Here is a 26,057-nt window from a genome sequence, read left to right as displayed (position 1 = left end):
CTGAACTCTGTTGATTGACTATTCAAAGCGCAAATCGTAATAAGTTATAGTAATTCTTTTACACGAGATTAAATGATTCAAGAGCGTTATTTTTTAGTTATTTTTAATTATTTATTATAAACATTGAAATTTACAGTTAACTAGAATTTGGGTAATAAACTAGAAAACAATAAACTAGAAAATTAAATTTAGTAAATATAACACAAGTTAATAATTCAGTTGTGTGTGCAAAATTTCAAAACAATTATCGATACATAATCCGACATCGCATTTTCTGCATTCCCTTATTTTTCACACAAACAACACATTTTCTTCTTGATAATTAGATGCGACTGTCCGCGAAACAGGTAGACAACTGTTATAACGAGGCATTATTGGCTTTTGTTTACTGCCGTTACTAAGGAATGCATTTATATTTATCTCACACAAACGTAATAATATTACTTCTGCGTAGGTGTTCGGAAAAATTGAAAAACGCACACACGCGTCCTTAGTCCATGCCGGGCACTTACAGAAAACGCATATATATGACCTTAGTCCACACCCATAGTTTTCGCCAGACGCCTATATGCGCCCACAGCACTCTAAGGGTTAATAACTTTTTGAAGAATAACGAGTAACGACTAAAACTTTCTGGAGATTACTCGGGAGAATGTTCTTGACAACATATGTCAAGGTCAACATTTACCATATTTTTCATTTTTGATCGGCAATTCTAACATATGACACATAACACTTACAATCGCGCCATATACATATGTATATATTTGAGTTCGTAAAAGGAAGGACTCTGTCAGGAATTTATTCAAGAAGAATAGACGAAGTGATTTGATTATTTTTTTTATTACAGAGAGGATACCGTACATATTACTTAAAAAATACCGAATTTATATATTAACGAATATGAATGACGCATTAATTTTGGTATATATTACAGTGCGAACAAAGTTGCACTGCTACGCTGTTAGCATAATTCATCTTCACAATCGTACAATTTGAAAAAAAGAAAGAATTTTATTAGATTCTATCGCATACGCTATTGTATTAGTAAGGCCGATTTTTAAATTTTTACAAATTGACAAAATTATGCTATCTTTCACGAAACCGTGACATTTTACGTAAAAATTGTTTCCTTCATTAGTTAATAAAAATTTGAAATTTTTAATAAAAAATGTGACTTGACATGCCAAAAATCCATCAGTTATATGTATGTATCAAATTTCGTGAAAAATTATTGACAATTTCAATTTGTTTTCAATAATAAAATAAAATATCTGTCATATTCTATTAATTTCTATGTACGTCTAAATAAGCTAATAAAAATATTTGTTTTTTGAAAGTCACAAAGTATGTTCCCTTTTAAGTAAATGAGAGATAAGAAAGAAAAGCGTTTGAGGTGTGTCATACTCATACTTTAAAGAACCTTGATGAAATAATTGATATTTTGAATGGTACTATACTACCTGTGGGCTCATCTGGAAGATCATATACTAGTTTGCTGATTATTCCATTATTGGAAATTTCCAAAGGTATCCACTACAAATCCAAGAATCCAATCCTCCTAGATTGCAAATGGAACTGGTGGAAAGAAAGGAGAATGTACGTAAGTATATCCACTGATACACTGTCAAAAATTCAACAATAAAATTTTATTACTGTTCTATCAGAAGGTACCACGCCTCACTTATCATATAATATACAACACATTCTCGATTATACTATCAACACAACCACTATTAAATCCTAGATTTAGAGATCTTTATTTAATTCTTAGACACCAGTCTTTCATAAGTCAGAAGGTATCGTACTTTCGCGACTCACGAACACCTTAGAAACATCATTTTTATGTATCCGGTCCTAACGATGTCCTCAGAAGAATTTACAATTTCTATGCATATTTTTAGCGTAAATAAATATTCTGATACACTGTTTCCACAAAATTTCTAGTATAGGGTTTAGATACATGCCCCCAATCAAATCATTTGTTCATGAACTTTACAAAAAGATGCTGGTAACCTAAAAAGGATCAATCAATCAAGTCACAACGAACAAGGTTATGTCACCTACATTTTAAATAACTACTATACTACTTTTTGAAAAATCAGTTGGAATTTAGACAATAATCAAAAATACTATTTAAGACCATAGAATATAGGGAACTGGTGCATCACCTTTTTACTATTTATCTGTTTCTTTATACACGTTAGGGACTTCACTTTTGCTCGACTAAACAGTAACTTTAAACACGAAATGAACATGACTGACAAACGTGAATTGTGGAGAATTTTTCGTAATCGAATGCATTTAAGCGACCTTGGAACCTTTCCATAAAATAGAGAATAAAAGGAAAAAAAGAAGAGCCAACCACTGGTAATTAAATTCCAAGAAAAACATAAAACAAGATCAGAGGGAAAATGCAAGAAAAAGGTTCGAAAAACGTTTCTAATACAAAGAATGAATTTTCAACTGACATTTTTAAGAAGACACTCTTTGTAGCATGCCAATCAATTGTGGAAGTGAATTGGATTTTTTCCAATCGTGTTGAATGAAAATCATGTAGATACAGAACTGTCCGTACATAAAAAATTAATGTTTGGATATATAAAAGTTAATTGTTCATTTATATATCAAATATTAATGAAATGAAATTATGTGGTCGAATAAAATGATATAGTACTTTAGTATAAAAATAATAGATTTTAAAAGTAGTACGTTTAGTCATTACATCTTACATGTTCAGCATATGTTGTCAAAATAGAAATTCTTTCTTTCTTCCTTTGTTGTGTCTTCGTTGGTTTAACATTGCTGCAAGTATCTCTCTTGAGAGAAAAGACCCATCGATCTGAGTAGAGGAAGGGCTTCTTCATATTATTAGGATTCATACCTCCAATCTGAGTTCATCGCATTGTCCAGGGTCTCGTCATCCCGCTTGTAATCTATCAAAAAGATTATATTATTTGATGCATAGTACATTTTCCAAGCCTGCGTAGATATGAGCATACATTTTGTTATAAAATCTTAAATTAGGTAAAATTTTGTATTCTTTGATATATGATTTGTTTATGTAAAAGCTGTATTCGTATTAATTTAGTTCTAATTCCATCCCATTACATCCGTTGTAGATATCAAATAGTCTCGTAAAGTATTTATTGAGATCTAATACTGTGTCAGCATGTTAATTTACTTTTGAAAATCTCACTTATTTTTATTCATAAAATTAATAATTAACCAAGAATTTACACCAGTGACAAATTATCGAGTCAATTCAAATAGAGTATAATCAAAATAAATAACACGTTATGTTAGAAATATATAAATTAACAAAGAATACTTTACTTAAGGGTAACATAACGATTATTCCCTATATGCATATTTTAAATATTCGTTTATAATTTATCTAAGAACGTCTTGAAAAATAACTCAAGTAAATCACGCAAAAGGGTAAGAAGCATTAGAAATAGATAAAGAATTTATCGATATCTATCGAGAATACGTATAGTGTACACGGGTTACGTTCGGAATAAAATAAATTTGACTCGTGCCACCTACGAACATATGACTCGTATAAATAAAAAAGATAATCTTTCTCGATGATTTCCTAAGAGATGGAATTAGAATTAAATACTAAAAGCATTCGCCATCGCAGCATCTTCGCAACGGTATTATCATAATCGACGATTGCAGGAACATTTTTGTTCGTAGTCTTTTATCATAAATTTTCAGCGTCGCAATAACCGACAATAGATAATGCGCGCAATAAGCGCATTCTGTTTTCAGTTTTTTTCATTATAACTATTTTTTTTGCTTTAACGAGCAAAGAGTAAATGGCGCACGCGTTGAACATACCTTCTGTTTAAATTCAAAGCACCGCCAGCTTTGAGCGCAAACGCAATTTGTAGCACGTTATCCGCATATCGAAGCTTGCATTATTCACCAGAGTCGCATCTACAGGCCACACGCATAGGTAAGCGACTTGATATCGTCTCTTCAATAATCTGACGTTGATATGCCACCAGGATTAGAGTGCGCTGTGTTTACGCGCGATTCGTCGCATAATTCAAGATTACGCTGTCTAAGTACAAGTCATGTAGATTCCATCAAATGCTAAATGACGTTCTGCATTTTTGTATTTTTAAAAGTTTAATAAATACATGTAACGTACATTTCTTTTACATTTTCATATTTCTTAAAATATTATGTTCAAGTAAAATGTAACTTGAAATGCTTTTATTATTTCTAAAAGCATTAGATTAAGCATTGAGATCAAGAAGTTTATAATATCTTCGATGAATCAGAATATATTTTTTCATTCAGGTTTTTCATATTACTTTATTTATTTAAACTATACCAAGAAGCGATCAAATTTAATAAAAATTCTGCAAAATCATTTTGTGGCTATTATGTTTCCATAAACAGATGTTTCTAAATTTTGTTATTAATAAAATATATAGATAATAAAATACGCGTTATAATACATATATATTAATTGTAATTTTGGAAATATATAGAAATACAATATATATAATAAAAAACTAATTAAATTTCAGCAATTCTACGTTGTACAGAAATTTTTTTACATATATTTAATACAACAATAAGAATACTATAAACACCTGATCTCAATTTAAAATATATCTGTATTTTGGTTTGCACGCTAAAAATCTGTGATATATTTATTTGATAATATTTAATTACACTGAACTATACTTTGGACGCTTTAAAGAAAGAAAGAAAGGAAGACAAAAAGAAAGAAAGGACGATTTTGCAATGCAAAACGTCATTCTAATAATATTATGTGTACCACGTATGAACGCGCGCTAATACCTAGTTGCTTCGCCGAAGGACGAGAAACAAGTAAATCATATTTCACTTGATCTTGCGTATAAATTTCTTCGATGACTTCCTTTTAACATCCACTTGTCAGCGTCGCATGTTTCAACGAAGAGCAGAAAAAGCTTTAGTGAAGAGAAGTTTACTTGAAAAGTATAAATAAAAGTGTAGTGAATAGTCGAAGGTAAAAAATAAAATCTTCAATTACTTTGCGTAAGATTCAAACACAGACTATGTGAATAACAAGGTGTATATAAAGAAATTGTTACGAGGAGTATGTACTTGAAAATATTTAAGCTAAGAGGCTTAAAGACATACGTTTGAATTTTATTTTTCATTCTGTGAGGTACATTGATAACTTCTGCAAACACGTTTCTTTGCTTTATTAATGAACATTTAAAACATTATCCAAGTTCTTACGTGTAAAAAAAGATTATACAGCATTTCCTGTTTAATAGCCTAAGTCACCATTTTGTTGATGCTAAATATTACAAACTTATAACGAAATTATCTATCCTACTAATATGTAATAATTATGTGACTTAAGATAGATAAAAGATGCTTCAATCCATTTCAAGAAATTGGATTGTATATACTACGAGAGAAAACATGGAAAATATCAGAAAAAAACTACGAAACACAAATCGCACAAAAGGAATATATCCACTATCTGCTGGAAAAAATGAACGATATATAAAATTCCTTGATTTTACGTTATAATGTTTACTTCAATCAGAAATTCAATCTTCTTTTTTTCTCTTCAGGTGATCATAGTTGCTTATCTCCTTAGCCATTCATTATGTTGCTCATTGATGTACTTCTTATTCTTACCGTACCTTAAGTTAGTGTGTTAAACGTTAGATCGTATCTATATCATTATATCGTGTCTATATCATTATACATATTATTGTATGTAATGGTATGGACTCTGTATGTCAGACGCAGGGCAGTTCCTAGGTATTCGATTCCGTAAGCGAATGACCACCACTAAAGAGGCATTTTTTTAAGGGAGCCTTTTCGCATGCGCTTAGTATTTGCTTTAGTACGCTTTTAGTACCTCGGTGGCATCGCGTCTGCCGGACCTGGGAAGCTAAAAGGTCAAAAAATGAAAAATCGCAGTATTAATTTCTTCATCGCCTTGCGGCGCAACAAGCTGGAAAGTATAAGATGTAACACTGATATGCGCGAATACATTTTACCAAAAATTCCTTCTCTTTCTTACAGAAAGGTCAGTGCTGCCTTCACACTGCCGCCTTTCAATACCAAATATCATACTACGTATAGATTTTATCGATCGAATCTCCTCGCAACGCATGTAACACACATTTGCCGGATAACATACAACTTTCAGACCTGGATAAAATATTTATCAATCATTTCTATTAATTTTGTACTTTTGTTCTTTATACGATAGCTAATATTTTCTATGTGACAAATATATGTAGTCAGGTATTCTGTATTTGTTACTTCATTCATCAGCAAATATAAACAAGGATAAAATTCAAGCTATAATTCAAAACTGAAGACATTTGATTAACATATGCAGCCCATAGTTATTAAAAAAGAAAAGGCTAAAAAAAAGAAAAAATGTATACAATGTTTTATCACACAATGAAAATAGATTGAAATAGAATAATGGTCTTGATATTATCAATGTATTTTCCCAAATTCAAAGGTACTTGAAACAATTAAACACTTTGTACATTAATATTGTATATTAATTATTTGCCAAACATATCTACAAAGAAATGTTAAAATATTTGTCATTTTGTTAAGAATTTATTGTTCTAATTTTAATTATGTTAATGTATGCTAAGTATAACTTAATTTCTGAACAATTTGAAGTTTGTAGAAGTATAGCGCCTAGAAAAGAAACTAAATTGAATAACGTTTGTATTCTTTATAGTAATATTATAGTGATGCAATGAAGATTATATACGTATATAGAAGCTATCATTTGAAAATTGAAATATAAATACAAGATAAGCGTTAATGTGTGTGGTACCGTAAGACTGCATATATATAAGCGAAATACTGATCAGACTCAGGTCTGATAAGTTGTCACATGTTTAAAGCTGCTTTATCGTCACAGCCAGGCGTTTCTCGCTATTGTCGCAAAAGCGTATCGACGACAGTTCAAACGTTCACGAATATTTCCGAAGTATGTGCTCGAGCATTCCAAAATAAATATTCTGAATGATCATTGAAAATGTTCCTCTAGCTGCTCGATCATTTGCAATAATCTTGGCAAAAGACGCAATAGCAAAAGAACGCAACGCAATTTTCGTGCAACAACCAAACCGGGCTGGGCTGTCTTCTTCTCACGCATTTTTCGTAGTACGGTGTTCTTTCAAAAAAATGAAAACCGATGAGGTTTCGAGGCACGGTAAGACCGATGGCATGCATCTTCAGAATTCAGAATACATGTTTAACGGCGCAGTGTGTCGTAACGTATTATTATTACGGTTCATTTATCAGCATTCTACCGAACTGTTGTTCGATTAATCGCAAATATCTCGAATCACGTACACACTGATTTCGCGTAACTTTTACCGCAGAGTACATAAAAGAAGAGAGGTAGCATTAAGTTAAAATGATTTTCTCTAGACAAGTATAAAATACGAACTTAATACCGTTTTTCTTTCGAATGTAATTAAATATTTCTCTGTATTTTAACTCATTCCTTTTAAGAATAGCTTCATAGCTATTGACATGGAAACATAAAATAGTCTGTAATATTAACTGGATAAATAATTGTAAAATGAGTCCTTTTGTGATCTCTTAACTGATACATTACATTGTTCTTAACAAAATTTCGTTACCTAATAATCTTTTCAATAATAGAAACTGAAATCCTTATATTTGATTAGATATTTTTGTTAGATACTTGATTGATTCCGAGTTATTTGAAAATTCAAATCAATATTGACAATCATTATTTCGTGATGAATATGTAACGAGAGAATAATTATTTTCCAGGCACTTGATTCGAATTATTATTTTCATTCCTATAGTATGAATGCAAATAAACCAATTGTTTAAATCAATAAGAGACATCGAATTTTCTTGCAATCTTGCCTAATTAAATTATTTCGATATTCGAACTATGTATGATTCAGATCAATTTGGATTGAACGTTTTCGAAGTAACAATGTTTTGATTAGTACAAACATATGCAAGAGTTAACATGTGCACTGCATTAACAAATTTTTTTTTAGAATTTCATAAATCCTTTATGAATCAAACTTATAAAATATCAAGTATATGCCTCATATTTCATCTTAATTTAATTTTTGTTGAACTTATAACTTTGTATATATGAGTGTTTGAATAATTAACTCCTCCCCGTACTTTAGCGAGTCAGACTTGCGATGAAGATTTTGGCCCAAACATGAATATTCGCGATATTCTGGGACTTCATCGCAAGTCTGACTCGCTAAAGTACGGGAAGGGGTTAATACTTAATAACTGTTTTAAATTGAACCTCAAGTTTAAAACTTCTTATACGTATACGAGCAAAGTAACAGAGCTATTTACTTCGCATAAGTAATTTTATAATGATATTATTATCTTAGAAAATGTGTGCGCGTGTGAGTATTTAAAAATAGAATATATTCGCTATCATTATACTATTATATTAAAAAATCAATAAATTTATAGATAATAGTTAATAGATATATTACTTAAATAACTACCTCTGTTCTCTTTTACACTCGACACTAGAAAAGTCGCAGAATGACTTATTTCGTATAATGTATTTCATCGACAATAGAAATCAATCTTGTGCCATTATATGCACAAATATACGCTTTCTATGATCAAGAAATATTTATATTCTCGCGCTAAGTGTCACACCTTATACTTTTACAGAAAATGTTTAACCTATTTCGATCCGCATAAAAACGTAAGCACACTGAGATCAGTGTTCAATCAATCGAAATGACATTGCGCAAAAAGAGCGTGGTCGCTTGAACAATGAACGATCACTCGCAGAAGTTAATATCGCTCTTTAACGCTGTGTGATCAGTATCACTTTAGAAAACGCATTGGTGTAAGTAGTGTAACATATTAAATAATAATAATAACAACAATAAGACTTACCGTCCGCCACCACGTGGAGGACCATATGCATCTGGTCTGTCGTACCCTTCGGTATAGCTAAAACAAAAATTAAGATTATTATAATAACAATAATAATAATAATAGTTGAGATCAGTCAGATTGAATATTTCTAAATATTTCAGTATGGAAAAGACATTTTGAAATATGTAAATACCTTACCAAAAAATGATATATAAGAAATAATAAATATAAAATTGAATGAACTAATTTAGATTACAGTAGGAATGAAACAGCAGAAGATTTATTGAAAATAAGTGGAATTTTGAAAAAAGAAGAATATTTATGTACCTTAAGTGAACCACGATTATTTCAAGTTGGTGATTTGTCAAAAATAATTTTATTTTCATACATGATAATGTTTTACAAACACACAACAAAGATTTAAAAAGAACTATTTGCAACAAATATAAAAGAAATAAAAGTAATGGAGAATAATTATTAATTAATATTTATGTACTGATATTTTAAGTAGTAAAATGAATGTAACTTTGCTACTTACCCTCCACCAACAGGTGGATATCCACCACTAGGGACAGCACTGCCAGGTCTTCTACTAAACATGTCTGCTTGTGGTCCAGGACCAGTACTATAACTAGGTGCCCCAGTGCTGTAGCTGGGTCCAGTACTCATTGGCCTGTTAAATGGAGGTATATCATTAACAGGGGGACCATCCCTCCTGTCGTAGGCCATCGAAGCTCCCTGACTTACCCCCCCGGGCCCACCCATCATATCCCCAGGCCCGCCCGGATAACCCCTGTCATACACAATTGGAATATGTTAACTTATTTTCACTCTATCCTTATAATGCACCAAAATGTTGCTCAAGCATAATTAATTGATCTTGTAATGCACTTGCAAATTTTAAATTAGTATAAGCATTACAGGTTAGAATAAAAATAAAGTTTCAATTCACATAATTGTTATGCTAAAATACTTCAAAATGCTGCAAGAGACTTATTCTTTTACAGTGCATACTTATTTTAAATTGTTAACATTAATCTGTACTTCTTCAAGGTTAAATTTTTTGTCCTTACATATTTAGAACCAATATGTATTGTGTATAAAAAATTTAAAAAAATGTGTCAATTTTATTAATAATTGTTAATCCAAATCATTAATATCTAATTTACTACTTTAAATGTTACTATTATATAGTTATTGAATTATATTAATAAAAATTACCAATGTATTAATATACTAATTCATATTAAATAATAAAATTAAATCTAGTGTTGTAAAATGAATGAAATATATTACCAGTGACTTTCATCATATCCTACATCTGTGTAACCCGTCCCATACCCAGTAGTGGCAACTGCACCACCACCGTTTCTCATAGGCCCAGTTGCAGCTCGATCATAATCATTTCTAGCTGTATAATCAACAGTACGATTTGCACCAAAATTATCTGTACGTCCATAATCCATTGGACCTGGGGCACCACGATTAAAGTCCCCAGTCATCCCACCTCCAACTACTGCAAAATGTATACACTCTATATCAGAATAATAGTTATTTTTATTGCAGCCTGGCTAAATCTATCCTATTTGTTAGATATTTAGTATTCACAAATAGCTCTGAATTGATAATAACACTTCAAATGAATATATGTAATCTTATTTCATGCATTCAACTTTGGTATCTAGAGCAAAAATCTAACAGTGTAACATTCATGATAACCCTTTTCATAAATAAAATGGTAAAAACAGTATTTATAGAATGACATATATATACATATAAATATATATATATGTTATTTTATCTCATACATTTAATTGTCTAAAAACAAGGAAATAAAAAATATTATGAATTTATGAAAAGATATGTTGCAACAAAGATATGTTTAATTTAGGTGCTATTAAAAAAAAAAATAAATTTATACATTTATATTTAAAAACACCTTTGAAAATGGATATATTATATGGTCTTATTAAAAAAAATGAAAATAATAATAATTAATAATACAAAGTATATGTATGTCAGATAAAAAAGGAGCTATTTTATCTTTCTTTGTAAATAACAATTCTACAATTGATCTATAATGAAAGCAATTTTAATATGTAAAAGTACAATCTGAACATCAAAAATATGTATTTCAAATTTCAAAGATAAATACAGAAAATAAAATGAAATATAATATTGTAAATGAAAATAATGTTTAATTTAAGAAGAATAATATAAAGGGTTAATTATGAATATTACAATATCCTGGCTAAATAAAGCACATACCACTGCCATTACCGTAATCTGTTCTAGCTCCAAAATCTGCAGCACGACTGTAGTCAGTTCGACCGTAATCAGCTGTTCCAGTTGGTCCATATCCTCCAACAGCTCCAGTTGCTGGTCCGTATCCTCCTCCCATTCCAGGTGCCGTAGAAGTGTAACCCATTGCCGCGCTCCCCACATTTTGACCATACGCTCCACGATCAGTGTATCCAGTCCCAAAATCAGCTCCACGTCCACTAAAGTCTCCAGCGCCACGATTGTAATCGGTGTACCCCGTTGCGACGCCACCTGCAGCAGATCCATCGTAACCAACGAGTTGGATCGGAAGAACTGTAAAGCATGCCGAGATATCCAATTTGTATTTTAGTCTGTATGAAAAATATATTTACTTTAATTGATTATTTTCTCATTGCAAAATGCTTTATGTTACATTTCATAAATTTATGTCCCATTATATATTTATAATTTTAAAAAGTATATTAGCTTTGATGTAAAATAATGTATTCTAATTTTTCTCATAAATTTTAAAAAGATATGAATTATGTATATATTTAAATGATAAAAGTTTGTTATATTAATTATTAAATATTACACAGAAGCATAATAGGCAATGAGAAAATAGTTATATCAAAACAGAATATCATAAAAATAAATTTACCAACCTCTTCTATCATTGTATGGTCCAGGACGAGCGTCTCTACCACCGTCTCGTCCCCCCCTACCACCTCTCACTGGTCCACCTCTTCTGTCTCCATCCCTGCGTCCTCCTCCTCCACCACGTGATTTGCCTGTAGACTGTTCCACATTGATTGTTGCCCCTTTGAAGTTTGAATTGTGAAGAGCTTTGATTGCAGCAGCTGCATCTTCCTCACGTGCCATGTGGACAAACCCATATCGATTCATGACATCGCATTCCGTTACCTCACCAAAACGTAAAAATAATTGTCGCAACTCATCGTTGCGACAATTTTCTGGTAACCGACCCACAAATATTTTTGTCTTTCTCTGTAAAATTGAAACATACAGTTAATAACACTTATTCATGAATCTCTTAATGTAATTATAATACATGCATTTATAAATACCAATTAATAAAGAAAATGTTAGATTCATTTTGTACCTCTAAAATCGACCATACCCCTGTTTGCAGAAAGTATGGTGTCTGTTTGAGATTTTATCTTGCTCAAAATTTTTGCTATTATTACAAAAATCATATAATAATAATAATAATAATAATATATCATTGAGCTTATATATAATAATCACTGAACTGATATTTAATCTAACTAAAATTTGTAAATGATTAAGTTATAAAAGATTTGAATATATAAAAAAATTACAAAAACACAATACCTTATGTACCTATAAACAAATTATGCCATTCAACTTATATATTAATCATTTATTTGAAAAAAGTAATGTACATGAAAAATAAACGTTGAGGTCATCAAATAATACAAAATGGAAAACTATTTACTATTAGCATTGTTCTTACCGGTTGATTAGATGAAACCATTTTCTGAAAATAAAAAAATAATATGATTAATTACAGTCTTATGTGTATTATTATTTCATTTTTAAATAATTACATTTTTATATTTTATTATAATAGTTTAATCTATTAATTACAATAATGATTTGAAATATGATTTGTGAAATAATATTTTGCAATCATTTACATCTATAATTGCATTATTATAGTTATATGCATTTTTATGCGCACTGTACACTAGTATTTTAAATCAAGTATATTTAAAATTTATGTTATCTTCACAAGGTGGCCAATTTTTTATAGTAATAATAATATCATAATAAGTTATATTTCAAATAAAAATTTACATTCTATGTGATATGCTTAAGCAAAATATAGTTACAAAAGCTTTGTAATATAATTTTTTAATATATACAGCAACATTTAATAATTATATTTTGATTCCAATATTATTTGTATTTTGCAATAATATCTAAAAAAAAAATAAGTTTCCAAAACCGAATTATTTTAAATAACAGTATAATGTACTTAATCCGTGTTTAATGTTTTTTAATGTGATATATATAATTATTATATACATATAAATATCTTTAATTGGTTCATTATTCAACATTGTACATTAAGTACGATGTAATAAATATACAACATTATATTTTATTTCTAAATTGAACAATAAATAAATAAATATAAGTCACTATACTTGATTTCAAAACTATTACCTTTTTAGATATATAATTTTGCTAAATTGTATATGTGCATTTTGTTTGGATTTAATAATCAAACCATACACAGAATAACATAAAAAAATTAATGTCATGAAAAAAGCAAATAATAAACATCTAAATTCTTATATGTATATACTTTAAAAATTAGTACCTTAGGAAGAAATGGTTACATGTAAGCATTAACATTTCCTTGAAATTTCCTAAAATGGAGAAACTACATTTCGAGAATATTAAAAAAAATGTATCAAACTTACATGGTCATTACTACACATTTTATAACTGTGTAAGAACAGGTGTCTTAAAATGCAAATAAAAGAATTTTATATATTTTCTAACAAATAAAAATAAAGGGAGTTGCTTTATAAAAATTTTGTAAACTTTAAATAGCTGAAAAAAAAATTGAATGAAATTTGAAAAATTGTGATATTTTTTCCGGTAAACGTAGAAGACGCTTATATACTGTTCAAGGCCATGAAAATTATCAGATATTATCAATAGAAAGGAAAACAATTTCATTCGTCCCATCGATTGTAATTATTATAATGAAGTAGTACAAAACAAGTATATTATATAGACCGAATTTTTAAAATGTAGAATTGAAATACGACCTTGTAACCGAGAAAAAAAGATATCTAAAAACAACCGGCCCTTGGCGTGCCCTAGTAACTGACGATATGTAAATCTCTTCATCCCACTTAAGTTTCAAATTCCTCAAAAATATTTCTAATTGTCAAATATCTTATTACAATATCACATTACTACTTACATGTGGCTGCGACGTTTTGGCGAAATTAAATTAAAGTAAAAAGGGATAAAACTTTCGTGACGCTTTCAGCGAAACGAGATACGAAATGGCGTCAACGATTTCCACCTTGAACACTTTTGACGGCAAGCAATGAGTTCTATACTACGTACTTGCCACCCTTAGTTCATTTAAAGACAAAGTCACTAGATTATTTGTAAGACATATTTTCATGAATAAATATTCTTTTGTGAAAAATATAAATTCATAACATTTAATTACTTAAAAAACTTAAGCGATTTAAGAAACAAATTATTATATGGGGAAAATATACATTATAACTGGATAATTTTTATAACATAATTAATGACAATAACATAACTTAGAAGTTATATAATATAACTCTAACTCAAGGATATGCTTTTATCATACAGATAAAAATTACTGTTTCAATAACCGAAATCACGATCATATAAACATGCTTCGACACTCGTATATCAATACTTAGGGATAACCGTCCGAAAATTGAATTGTGAAAAATTAACATGGAAGACAAGAAAGTTCTTGTTCTGCGCATGTGTAACGTGCTATGAATATTTCAGACAGAGATATTCACATTCTACTCATTTCTGTCTGTCTCGCAAGAACGAGATCTTCATTGTTTTCTATGTTGACTTTTCATGGCTTAATTTTCGGACGGTTTTCTCTAGCGGGTCGAGATCTATTTATATGACCGTGATCGGAATATTTATTATAAGGACCCACGATCATGTAAACAGATCTCGATACTTACTAAGGAAAACCATCCGAAAATTGAATCGTATTTAATCATGAAAAATCAACATGGGAAGTCAATAAAGTCCGCGTTTTTGCAAGACAGACAGAGATGAGTGGAGTGTCTCTGTCTCTGTCTGAGACATTAATAGTATGTCACGCATGCACAGAATGAGAACCTTCCTATCTTACATGTTAACTTTTCACGACTAGTCACGACTCAATTTCTGAACGGTTTTTCGTAGGTTCAGGTATATGAGCTTTGAGACCTGTTATAATGATCGCGTAAAAGCCTACATGAATCTAACTCACAATTTATATAATATACTATGCTTTAAGCAATTTATACTATCATTTATATACACTTATTAATTTATAATATCTTTAAATTATAGTTGTTTAAGTTAATAGATTAATTAATTTGAATCAAAGGTTGTTAATAATACTTAAAATAAAAAAGATATGAATCACATTTTATCAGTACGAATGTATAGTTCTGGTACTGTATCTGCAATACAAAAAAGTGCAAAATTAATCAGAAATGAATTTTTGGATTATTTTAAAAAAGATTTGGGGCATACTTTTATTCGATCAAGCCCTGTTATTTCATATAATGATCATACAATAGCATTTGTTAATGCTGGCATGAACCAAGTATGTTTCAAAACTAGAATTATAAAAAATAAATCTATCACAAATTACTATTACTTCTTATAATTAATTTTCATTAATTATATTGTTTCATAGTATCAAATATCTATAAAACTTCTAAATTTTTTTTAGTTTAAAGGAATTTTTTTAGATTATTACAATCCGCCTGCAATGAAAGTTACAAATTCACAAAAATGTATAAGAATCAGTGGAAAACATAATGATCTGAATATAGTTGGAAATGATAGCTATCATCACACATTTTTTGAAATGTTAGGAAGCTGGTCTTTTGGGAGTTACTTTAAAGTAAGTTTCTAAAAATATTTTATTATAAAATAAATATATAATATTTATTTTAAAAAGATATTTTATCAGTTTTAGTTTTCAATATAAATTCATGTTTGTAGGAAGAAGCTTGTCGTTATGCTTGGAATTTATTAACGAAACATTATGGTATTAATGAAGACTGTTTATATGTAACATATTTTGGTGGAGATGAAAGAATGGAATTGGAACCTGATTTAGAATGTAAAGATATTTGGTTAAGTATAGGCATTAGGCAAGATAAAGTTCTTCCATTTGGATTACAAGAGAATTTTTGGGAAATGGGTATTTCAGGACCATGTGGTCCTTGTACAGAAATACATATAGATCATACAAAGCAATTAAAAAATCGGTGTATGCAAATTAACAAGGGTTACACAGATCTCACTGAACTATGGAACATAGTCTTTATACAATATGAACGGTATGCAATAAAACAATATAGAAGAATTATTATTATCAAGCTTGAAGTACATGTTTCTTGTATAATATAATATCTATATTATTTTAAATACCAATTTGTTATGATTTTACATTAGATTATCAAATGGTACAATAGTACCTCTACCAAAACATTATGTTGATACAGGCATGGGATTTGAAAGACTAGTTGCAGTATTACAAGGAAAACAATCCAATTATGATACAGATATTTTTCAACCATTTTTTAAAACTATTCAAAAATATACAAAAGCACCAGAATATAAAGGTAAATTTTATAATGACAAAAATGAACTTGATAGTGGATATAGAATTTTGGCAGATCATAGCAGAATGATTACTGTAGCTTTAGCAGACGGAGTTATACCAGAACAAAGGTAAATTATTCTAAATACAATAATTATAATTAATATATTATGTGCATAATTATGTATATAATAGTTGTATGTAACTATGGGTTTATCTTTTCAGTAATAAACTTAGGAAAATAATAAGAAAATCAATTGATGTTAGTGAAAAAGTATTTAAAAAACAGGGAATACTTTCTGAACTCTCATATATTGTAGTAGAAAATTTAGGTGATGTTTATCCAGAATTGCAGGAAAATTTAAAAAAGGTACTATAAAGTAAAAAATATAATAAGAAAGGTAGTGTAAGATCTTATAATTTATTTGTCTATCATATAGCATTTTGTAATGTATTATGTAATATAATTATATTTAGGTGCAAAAGATAATAGAATTTGAAGAAGAATTATATAAAAAATTAAAGCATACTTGTCATAAACAGTGGACAAAACTTGTTAAAACATATCCTCAATTGAGTTCGATTACTGAACAACTGACTCCTGGACTTGGAGATGGATACAAGTACCTTCAACATGTACTTAATAACTTGTATGTGTCTGTGTATAAGTATATAGGGTGGTCTACGCAAAATATAAACTGTCTTTTATAAATTATTAGAGTTAGTATATTTTGTATTGTAGTTTGAAATTCTAGCTTACGTTACGATTGGAACTATCTCCATCATTTTTTGGAAAGAGCAGTTCATGAAGCAAGGAATTCATGCAGCAATCTGTATCTATAATTTGCAGCCTGAATATAAGACAAACAGTACTTGGTTCACTTGTAAGTTTGATTCATTAGATTCTTTCATAGAATAAATGGTTCATTACGTTCTTTTTATAAAATACATGAGACTATTACTGATTTCCTAAGGGGTAAAATACTCCCTCATTTATTTAAATGAGATGGCACATTTTTATATTTTATAAGTTTACTTAAAAACAATATTTATCTCAAATCTTTTTTGTGGCAATGTTTTAATAAAAATCAAGTCTGGAACATGCAGCAAAACAAAAAGACTTTATTTAGACTTTATTTTTGAACAAGCAATATTTTGAATATTTGCAAAAGTAAAATCTATTAGGTTGTCTCAAAAGCTTCTTTTATTTTGTAAGGAAATAATAGATGTAAAACATTTTTTGTTTTATATTATTTTATTGAACTATGTATGATCATAATAATAGAAATAGAACAAAATGGACAACATAATACTTATCTAATAGAACCTAATATATATTCTGATATTTAATATATATTCTGAAAACATAAATTAAAGTTCTACTTTAATTTTAATATATTGATAGAGTCATCTGTTTACATTAAAAAAATGTAGTAGTTTCCAAGATAATAATTTGTAACATTTTATATGAGAATTGCTAAATTCGTCCTGATTAAGAAGAATGTCAAAAGGTAGAATTACAAGTAATGTCGCAAACAGATTATGTTGATGGTTATAGAGGATTGTAGAGCAAAAATAATGATAGTGGATCATTTTTTATTGATCCTCTATCATATATATGAATTTATTAACAGCACTAGTGAGGAATATGATAATTATATGCATATTGGATTGTTGGATAAATTTTAAATCTCTTCTAATATGAATTATAAACTATATTCTGACACCTTGCAATACTACAATTAAACCAAATGTACACCATCCTATTCAATAATCTCCTGCCATTTATTGGGTAATGTCATTATTTCATCCATGTAGAATTTTTGTTGTCTCTCAGCAAAAACATGATCTCAGAAAAATTTGACTTATTCAACAACCCAATAATAAGGTATTATTTAATTATGAAAACTTAGCTTTTATATTTGCCAATTGTTATTCAATACAGATCAATACAGATCTGAAACTCTACTTTATGTAGACTAGCAAATGTATTTTATGTAGATCACCCATTATAGGTAAAAAAGTACATGTTGTTTAATTTATTATTAATTTTGCAGAGAAGCAAGTAATGTATTATCAGGAAGTGTTGCTTTCAAGTTATATGACACATATGGTTTTAGTGTAGAAACAATTACTGAACTAGCAAAGATTGAATCTCTATATTTTGATAAAGTAGCTTTCCAGAAAAAATTAGAATGTCTCAAAAATCGATCTAGAATCGGCCTTGAAAAGAGTAGTATAACAAACATAAAGAAATCTTTAGAAATACTTGAAGAAAATTGTATACCTAAAACTGATGACAGCTTTAAATATAAATATGTTCTTAATGGAAATAATTATGAGTTTCCTAAAATTGAAAGTAAAATTATGGCATTAATTATAAATGGTAAAGATTGATCATTAATCTCTCTCCTTGTCCGTGTGTACGTTTGTGTGTACTGATTTCGTATTACCTAAATTCAAATAATATAGTAAAAGAGTACATAATTCCTTTGTTTCAGATAATACAATAATAAACAAAGCAAATGAAAATACAAACAAAAATATACATTCAACTGTTAATAACACAATTATAAATTACAATGCAGATAAAGATAAAATTGGACTTATATTGGATAAAACATTATGTTATTCAACACAGGGTGGCCAAATATCAGACAAGGCTACCATCTGTTCAAAAAATTGGAATTTTAATGTATATGATGTGAAGAAAATTAATGGGTATGTTATACATTATGGAAAACTTGTACAAACTGATTTGAGGTAAGTTTTTATTTTAATTTTTACCATTATTATATTATAGTTATTAATATTGTATCAGCAAAAATCTGTAAAGAAAAAATTTGTTCCTATAGAAAATGGATTGAAGAACTAAAAATTAAAGATGATTGTTTGGTTTCCATTGAACCTGAATTTCGTATAGGAGTAATGCAACATCATACTGCAACACATTTATTACATGCATCAATACAACAAATTATGCAAGCAGTTTATTTACGGAATTCTACTATTATTCCACACAGCTTAAAATGTCAATTTAATTCCTTTGGAGAAGATCTTTCTTTTAATCAATTGAAAGAAATTGAAGAACTTATAAATAATGTTATAATAGCTAATGTCCCAGTTACTACAAAAATATTAAATGTTTTGGAATTATTAGCAGAAAGTTCTGTAACATTAATACCAGGAGAAATTTACTTTTATAAAGATATTAGGCTCATAGAAATTAATTTTCATGATTTAAGATCAAAGTAAGTATTCTTAGAAAATAATAAGAAGAGCTATGTTTTCTAAAAGTCATAGTAGTTCTTTAAATACTTTCGAAAAAAATTCTTTCTTTAAATATTTTTTTATTTGATGATAACTGATACCATGTATATGTTTCATTTAGAGAAGCATGTTGTGGTACACATGTATTGAAGACAGGAGAATTAAAATATTTTTGTTTTCTCAATTATTTCTCAAAAGGAGCATCAAATTTTACTCTTGAAGCAACTGTAGGATCACTTGCGAGGTCTGCCAAATTGGCAGGTGAAAATATTCATTATAAAATTTTGGATTTAGAAAACAAATTGAAAAATGGAAAAGTAACACATAAAACATTTAAAACAATTAGTAAAGAGATTGAGAGTGAAATAAAAAATGCCAATAAAATACCAATACCATATCTCATTAAAGAAGAGTGTTTAATGAAATTGGAAGATTTAAATAAAATTTTTCACATACAAATGCAAGAAAGAAAAAAGTAAGTATTATGCATAGCGATATAACTGTGATTAGAATCTATCAATTAAATTTTTATAATATTAATTTCCAAATATTACCTTGAATAATATTCATTGAAGATATATTAATATAGGATATCATATATTAATGATAATAATTAATGATAATAAAGAAATAATTATGTGTATTAGAGACGTAATCGTATAACGATTAAGATTTTGGCCGACTAGCCGATTAACCAATTAGTCAACTCCCGATTGTGATCTCTGCTGATTATTTTTAAACACCGCTATAAATCGCGTCAAATTTATTATTGTTTAATATTAAGAATCCAAAGAGAAAATTTTTTAACATTGTTTGTTGTATTTATTTTATTACGTCATGTTTCTTCATTTTAAACAGTTTTCTATTGTAATAAAATTAAGAAATAATGATCAATGTTCCTACTTAATTGGTATCTACTTATTTAGTTTATTTCAATAAATACTAATTATTATTTTTAATTTTTTATATAATAATTAGGTTACATGCAAATATGTACTCATAGGTATGTATACTACATATTAAAAAATATTAACATTATGCTAATGACAGTAAAGAAAGCTCATTGTAGTTTTACTTCTATGTCTTATGATACTAAAAATTTAAGGCCGATAAATGGCTTTTTTTACCGACTAGTCGCCAACTATAAAAATGGACGGATAGTCAGCTTAACCGATTAGTCGGTACAACCCTAATGTGTATTATATGTATGAGAGATATCAGTTTTCAAATGTCAATTAATATCAATGTTTTCAATGTGTCATTATCACCATCAATATAAATCTTGGAAAATTGATTTTTGATATTACATTAGAGATTACTGTAGTTTTAATTCTTTTACATTTAAATTAATAATAGTATTTTGAAGTACTCCATTCCAATTTTGTTAATACTATTTCCAATATATTAATTATAGGTATTCAAGGAAACAAAAAGGGATGGATTGAGATGTTTGGGGTTTAAGGATATTTTATAGAATTTTCTATATTATGTACATTGTACAAACATTTGCATTTCTAAATTTTCTATAAATGCATAAATATCTAGTAATTAATTTGCCATGTGTAAATGAAATATATATTAAATTAATGTTTGCATTTCTTGATATGTATATTAGATTAAATTATATTATATATAAATATATAGATAAAATTTTTATATCATTATATACAATAATATTGTACTTTTATTCAGTGAAGTTTTATAATACAACAAGCATATTTAGGTGCTTTATTTTTCATAAATTGTCCTATATTTTATTTTATTATAATTATTATTCTGCAAAATTTTATATTTTTATGTTTCATATAGTCTATTACTTCTGTATCTTTATTAATTACAGAGAATTAGGGATTTAGTAAGTAATAAACATTTTTTAACTTGTACATAAATATTTTGTAACAAATAAAATTTTACTTATATATATATTAGTTTAATAATAACTGTATATTTATCCAAATGATGTATTATTTTTTTACATGGTTGTTATAAAAAAGTCTTAATGCATTCCACTGTTTGGTATGTAATAATATGTGAGGTCTTTTTTGTTGCATATATGCTACTGCTTCCTCTGGAACCCACTGATTTTTCTAACAAGAATTATTTTTATAACGTTCAATTTAATTCAATTTGAAAGATATATGAAATTCTATAAAAAATCCATATGTTTATAATTATCTTACCATCATTAAGTAGCATCCAACTAATGTTGCACTACGTGTTCTTCCTGCTTTACAATGAACATAAACAGTTTTAGGATAAGTTTTATCAGCATTAGTAGAATTATCTAATTCAGTCGGAACATCACGAAATTTGTTAATAAAATTTACTCCAAGTTGTAATTTTTCTTGTGAAGGTGATTGAAAAATATCTGTTACAGATAGTTGTAAAAATTCCACATTATTATTTTTCCATTCCTAAAAAATATTGTGCAATCAAATGTTTCGATCTTGTCGGTGTTGTTTCATATATTAACTTAAAAATTTTTATTTAAATATATATAGTAATAGTTCCTATATATGTAGCTTTATATTTATATACATATGTGTGTATACATATATGTGTATATATATACCTTTTCAGTATTGGAAAACAACTGTAATTCATAATCTTCATTCATTGAAACAACACCTCGGACATTTTCTTCGTCTATTAACTAAAATTTTAAAGATCTTATTTTTCCGCAATTAAATTATATTTTTATTGCAATTTTATAAATTCAAATTATATAGCATGTATAATGTAATATACCTGTTTGGTCATACTTCGAAATGGTAGAGCACCTAATATAACATTGTCATCAATTCTATCATACCAATTTCTTGACGAAATTTTTTCCATTAATACATTATAGAGAAGCGTTGGATAAAATGTCAACCTCGCAAACATTGCCACTATAATTTAAATTCGTTAATAAGGTAGTCACTACATATATATAAATCAAACATTAACTTTCGTGTTAAATATAATAAACGTATATAGTATTATTTTTATTCATTACAATTTTATTTTAAATATTTCTTAAATAATCTTATTAAATCTTATCAAAGACTTCATAACTGGTCGTGATATTGTAAATAGTTCGCAAGGTGAAAGTAACAGAATTTACAGTATGAGAAGGGAGTGAATGTTAACATAACGGTTTACGCTAGTTACGTAGTAAGATTCATACATTTTCTTTTAAAGCAATCACGTTTAATAAACAACAACATATAGTACAACATGTAGTACAAATAATCATTAGAAGAAACCTTAAATTATTTAAATGAATAGACTAAATAATTTTTGTTTAAAACAAATTAAAGTAATCGAATGTACGTTATACTTTGTATAATCAAAAATAATTTGTTTTGAAGTGATTTCATAAAAATTTTGAAAATTAGTAAAGATATAAATTTATAATTAAATAAATAAATACGTATATCTACTTATAACTTCGAAATGTTGCTACTGAATCTAAAACATTCAATCTCATAATATTGAAATAATAAAAATACTTAAAATTTTTCGATATCAAATGACTTACTTTCGTAATATACATATATATTTAATTATGATTATCATTATGTTATAATTATCCTACAATTACATGTACATAATTATACTTTTTTTTTCAAAATCCCATTGATTTTATAGAAGACTGATTAAAATATTATTAATGCGCACATTCTGTTTATATATTACATAATGTATATAATGTAGCTTTTTTATATTTTCTCCAATAGTAATCAAGATTATATAGTATTTGCCATTATTCTTTAATATTGTTATTGTTTTTTATTTATTAAAGAAACATTTAAATAATGGAATTATTTTATTTATTATAGTTCTTGATATTTATCAAAAATAATATTACTTTGTTTTAATAGCCTTTTATCACTTTTTATTTTTTTAATTAATATAATTATTAATAAGATTAAATTTTGTCTATATATATTTAACTACTAATCAAATACATGCAATGTATATACATATGTAGATACATTAGCTATGGTTTATAATGTTCCATATTTGAATAAAGAGGAATAATTATATGATAATAATAGCAATTCTGATCATTATTATATATATATAGAATTATGGAAATTTATTTTTAAATATCAAAATTACTAAGATTTATTGTACACAAACAGAAACCTTATGATACACTGTTTTGATATATATATATATATATATAGTTGGAAATATTTTTAAATTTCTAAAAAAAAATACAATATGTTTGTAATTATATATTTTATATTTAAATTTCATTTTGACAGTAATAAATCTGCATCTAAACAATAATAGCCTAATTCTCCTTTTCTGAATAAAGAAAGAAAATGTTCTGCTGCAAACCTTAAGTCTGGCTTTATAATTATTTTACCATCATAATTCTTTATTCTTAAAGTCTTTTTAAATTTTGCTGCAATATATGTAAGAATGTACGATATATTATCATGTGGTTCTGTTAATTCTAATTTTTCAACATATTCAAATCGTTTCTGTTTATTTAGCCAAAATAACAAAAAGTCTGCCAATATTTCTGGACCTATTAAGTGATCTTGCATACAACCAACTAATGCTAATTTTAAGCCTGTATGAATATTATCTACTTTGGGAGTTAAAATTCCTGGTGTATCTAGAACATAGATATCTGGTTTTTCTGATACTTTCACTCGTGTTGATACAGATCGTGTAATGCCAGCAATACCGCCAACTTGCACCGCATTACTTTTACGAAGAACATTATTTCTTAAACGATTAATAAGTGATGATTTTCCTACATTAGGAACGCCAATGATCATTATTTGAAATGAAAACTCGTATGCTCTGTTATGGCGATTTGATTCCTTAATTAATTTTTGTGCTAAAGGTAATAATTCTTTAACACCTTCACATTTTACATTTCTAAAATTAGTAAATAATATGTTAGATAATCCCTTTTGATTTAAATTTTCCACTATAGAGTTCTTAAATTTCATATCAGTTAAATCCATTTTGTTTAATACAAAAATATGAGGTTTTAATCCAGTCAATGTATTGCTGTAATCTGCATAATGTCCAGAAACTGGAACTCTTGCATCATGAACTTCAATGATACAATCTACGTTTTTTAACTGTTTTTGCATGTTTTTTAAGCCTTTACCCATATGTCCAGGGAACCATCTTAATATATCTTTTGTTGGTATGTTGAAAATATCACGAAATTTGGATGTTACGTTACCTGGACTAATCATTTTGAAACTTCTTAACCTATACAATTCTTCCTAAGAAATTTCCTGAAACAATAGTTATGTTGCATAATATTTTAAATATACATATTTATTAATTAGTAAGTACATAATGTCGCAATTTAATTATATAGTAATGTGTACGCATTAAATTAAAAATATTTATATAAAAAATTATGGTAACCTTATACTGAATTCTATTCATTTTATGTACATATAATACTCTATATTGCAGATAATATGTATTTAAAATAGTGATTATATAAGCAGTTCAAAATGTTCAAGTATGTAAAAGGTTGAATATAAGCAAATCTGATTATATTCTGTAATTCACTTAAAAATTAATATTGTACTTACATAATACTGTATATACAATGTACATATGTAAGTATTTCAAAGGAGTTTAATTATTTAGCATTTTATTAAACGAATGTTTAAATTTGTTTTATTTTGCAATATATTTGTATAATATAATATACTGTACACTTGTATATCAAATAAATATATTATATTATAATTAAATATATTACATATATGTAACTATAAGAGAAAATTTTCTCTACAGTTACATTTAAGTTTATATATATACACATATATTACTATATATAAGTTAATTGAATTGATTATATTTAGATCAGAAAGGTTACAAAAACAATATTTTAGAAATGTTTCCTTTATCGTAATATATGTTATCAATTTTCAATGTAAAGAACATTGTATTCTGTTATAAAATATTATTATTATTAGTACTGTAAAATATTAGGTTGTTTTAGGCGATATAAACTTTGTAATGATTCAATTTAAAGTCATTATATATATTATATGTATGTGAACTTTATTTAACAAAAGTCAGATAACAGGTTTAAATTTCATAAAAAGGTCTATAGTCCCTCTACCAGTGACACTCGAGTTTCACTAGTCGACAATCAATAGTTGCAGTCATAACAATCATGTTTTATTTACGTTTATTGTCTCATCTCAAATATAAATATAAATTGTCTCATCTC

General features: G+C 27.5%; 3 protein-coding genes and 2 long non-coding RNA genes across 14 annotated transcripts; 3 read left to right on the top strand and 2 right to left on the bottom strand.

Moving 5' to 3' along the window:
* Positions 1 to 824: 824 nt before the first annotated feature.
* On the bottom strand, positions 825 to 14,361 carry LOC126916513 (RNA-binding protein 4.1-like). Of its 6 annotated transcripts, XR_007710625.1 has the most exons (9): positions 14,162 to 14,361; positions 12,674 to 12,697; positions 11,841 to 12,183; positions 11,194 to 11,508; positions 10,210 to 10,429; positions 9,452 to 9,706; positions 8,932 to 8,988; positions 2,733 to 2,936; positions 825 to 1,578 (listed from the first exon to the last, which is right to left on the bottom strand). XR_007710625.1 is itself a non-coding variant. In XM_050722371.1 (8 exons), the coding sequence occupies exons 2-8, from the start codon at positions 12,692 to 12,694 to the stop codon at positions 5,881 to 5,883; spliced, it is 1,209 nt and encodes a 402-aa protein (XP_050578328.1). In that variant the 5' UTR covers positions 12,695 to 12,697; positions 14,162 to 14,361; the 3' UTR covers positions 5,137 to 5,880. The 6 variants fall into 6 exon arrangements, 5 of the variants coding, with proteins under 5 accessions (XP_050578328.1, XP_050578329.1, XP_050578330.1 ...); XM_050722371.1 differs by lacking the exons at positions 825 to 1,578; positions 2,733 to 2,936 and adding an exon at positions 5,137 to 5,920 and having other exon boundaries at positions 11,194 to 11,466; XM_050722372.1 differs by lacking the exons at positions 825 to 1,578; positions 2,733 to 2,936 and adding an exon at positions 5,137 to 5,920 and having other exon boundaries at positions 11,194 to 11,466; positions 11,901 to 12,183; positions 14,162 to 14,359.
* On the top strand, positions 5,883 to 6,538 carry LOC126916519 (uncharacterized). Its single transcript, XR_007710629.1, has 2 exons — positions 5,883 to 5,990; positions 6,059 to 6,538. It is a non-coding gene; the product is annotated as an uncharacterized LOC126916519 (long non-coding RNA).
* LOC126916516 (uncharacterized) lies at positions 8,579 to 9,547 on the top strand. The gene is made up of 2 exons (XR_007710626.1): positions 8,579 to 8,881; positions 9,075 to 9,547. It is a non-coding gene; the product is annotated as an uncharacterized LOC126916516 (long non-coding RNA).
* A 649-nt stretch (positions 14,362 to 15,010) lies between the features above and the next one.
* LOC126916510 (alanine--tRNA ligase, mitochondrial) lies at positions 15,011 to 22,195 on the top strand. 4 transcript variants are annotated; one of them, XM_050722366.1, is made up of 11 exons: positions 15,011 to 15,162; positions 15,714 to 15,868; positions 15,970 to 16,310; positions 16,426 to 16,704; positions 16,799 to 16,943; positions 17,051 to 17,223; positions 18,631 to 18,959; positions 19,075 to 19,336; positions 19,429 to 19,824; positions 19,965 to 20,318; positions 21,258 to 22,195. In XM_050722366.1, the coding sequence occupies exons 2-11, from the start codon at positions 15,734 to 15,736 to the stop codon at positions 21,286 to 21,288; spliced, it is 2,445 nt and encodes an 814-aa protein (XP_050578323.1). In that variant the 5' UTR covers positions 15,011 to 15,162; positions 15,714 to 15,733; the 3' UTR covers positions 21,289 to 22,195. The 4 variants fall into 4 exon arrangements, with proteins under 4 accessions (XP_050578323.1, XP_050578321.1, XP_050578320.1 ...); XM_050722364.1 differs by having other exon boundaries at positions 15,051 to 15,162; positions 15,695 to 15,868; XM_050722363.1 differs by lacking the exon at positions 15,011 to 15,162 and adding an exon at positions 15,169 to 15,565 and having other exon boundaries at positions 15,695 to 15,868.
* Positions 21,733 to 25,176, bottom strand: LOC126916515 (phosphatidylglycerophosphatase and protein-tyrosine phosphatase 1). Of its 2 annotated transcripts, none has more exons than XM_050722375.1 (5): positions 24,966 to 25,176; positions 22,592 to 22,734; positions 22,416 to 22,496; positions 22,024 to 22,257; positions 21,733 to 21,930 (listed from the first exon to the last, which is right to left on the bottom strand). In XM_050722375.1, exons 1-5 carry the CDS (start codon positions 25,054 to 25,056, stop codon positions 21,808 to 21,810), a joined length of 672 nt encoding a protein of 223 aa, XP_050578332.1. In that variant the 5' UTR covers positions 25,057 to 25,176; the 3' UTR covers positions 21,733 to 21,807. The 2 variants fall into 2 exon arrangements, with proteins under 2 accessions (XP_050578332.1, XP_050578333.1); XM_050722376.1 differs by having other exon boundaries at positions 25,044 to 25,171.
* Positions 25,177 to 26,057: the final 881 nt, after the last annotated feature.

This window comes from Bombus affinis, chromosome 5 (genome assembly GCF_024516045.1).
Source record: "Bombus affinis isolate iyBomAffi1 chromosome 5, iyBomAffi1.2, whole genome shotgun sequence".
NCBI lineage: Eukaryota > Metazoa > Arthropoda > Insecta > Hymenoptera > Apidae > Bombus > Bombus affinis.
Note: the sequence above shows the minus strand (reverse complement) of the source record. Positions and strands in the feature narration are given on the sequence as shown.

Excerpts from the sequence above, each read along its gene's own strand:
- LOC126916513 (XM_050722369.1), bottom strand. The coding sequence starts at position 12,694 with ATGGTTTCATCTAATCAACCG. Across the intron at positions 12,184-12,673 it reads TGGTTTCATCTAATCAACCG|AGAAAGACAAAAATATTTGT; the intron begins GTAAGAACAATG and ends TCAATTTTACAG. Across the intron at positions 9,707-10,209 it reads GGATATGATGAAAGTCACTG|GGGTTATCCGGGCGGGCCTG; the intron begins GTAATATATTTC and ends TGTGTATGACAG.
- LOC126916510 (XM_050722363.1), top strand. The coding sequence starts at position 15,374 with ATGAATCACATTTTATCAGTACGAATGTATAGTTCTGGTACTGTATCT. Across the intron at positions 15,566-15,694 it reads TTAATGCTGGCATGAACCAA|TTTAAAGGAATTTTTTTAGA; the intron begins GTATGTTTCAAA and ends AATTTTTTTTAG. Across the intron at positions 16,705-16,798 it reads GGAGTTATACCAGAACAAAG|TAATAAACTTAGGAAAATAA; the intron begins GTAAATTATTCT and ends TTATCTTTTCAG.
- LOC126916515 (XM_050722375.1), bottom strand. The coding sequence starts at position 25,056 with ATGATTAGTCCAGGTAACGTAACATCCAAATTTCGTGATATTTTCAAC. Across the intron at positions 22,735-24,965 it reads ATGGTTCCCTGGACATATGG|TGGCAATGTTTGCGAGGTTG; the intron begins GTAAAGGCTTAA and ends TTTAAATTATAG. Across the intron at positions 21,931-22,023 it reads TTGGATGCTACTTAATGATG|AAAAATCAGTGGGTTCCAGA; the intron begins GTAAGATAATTA and ends AATTCTTGTTAG.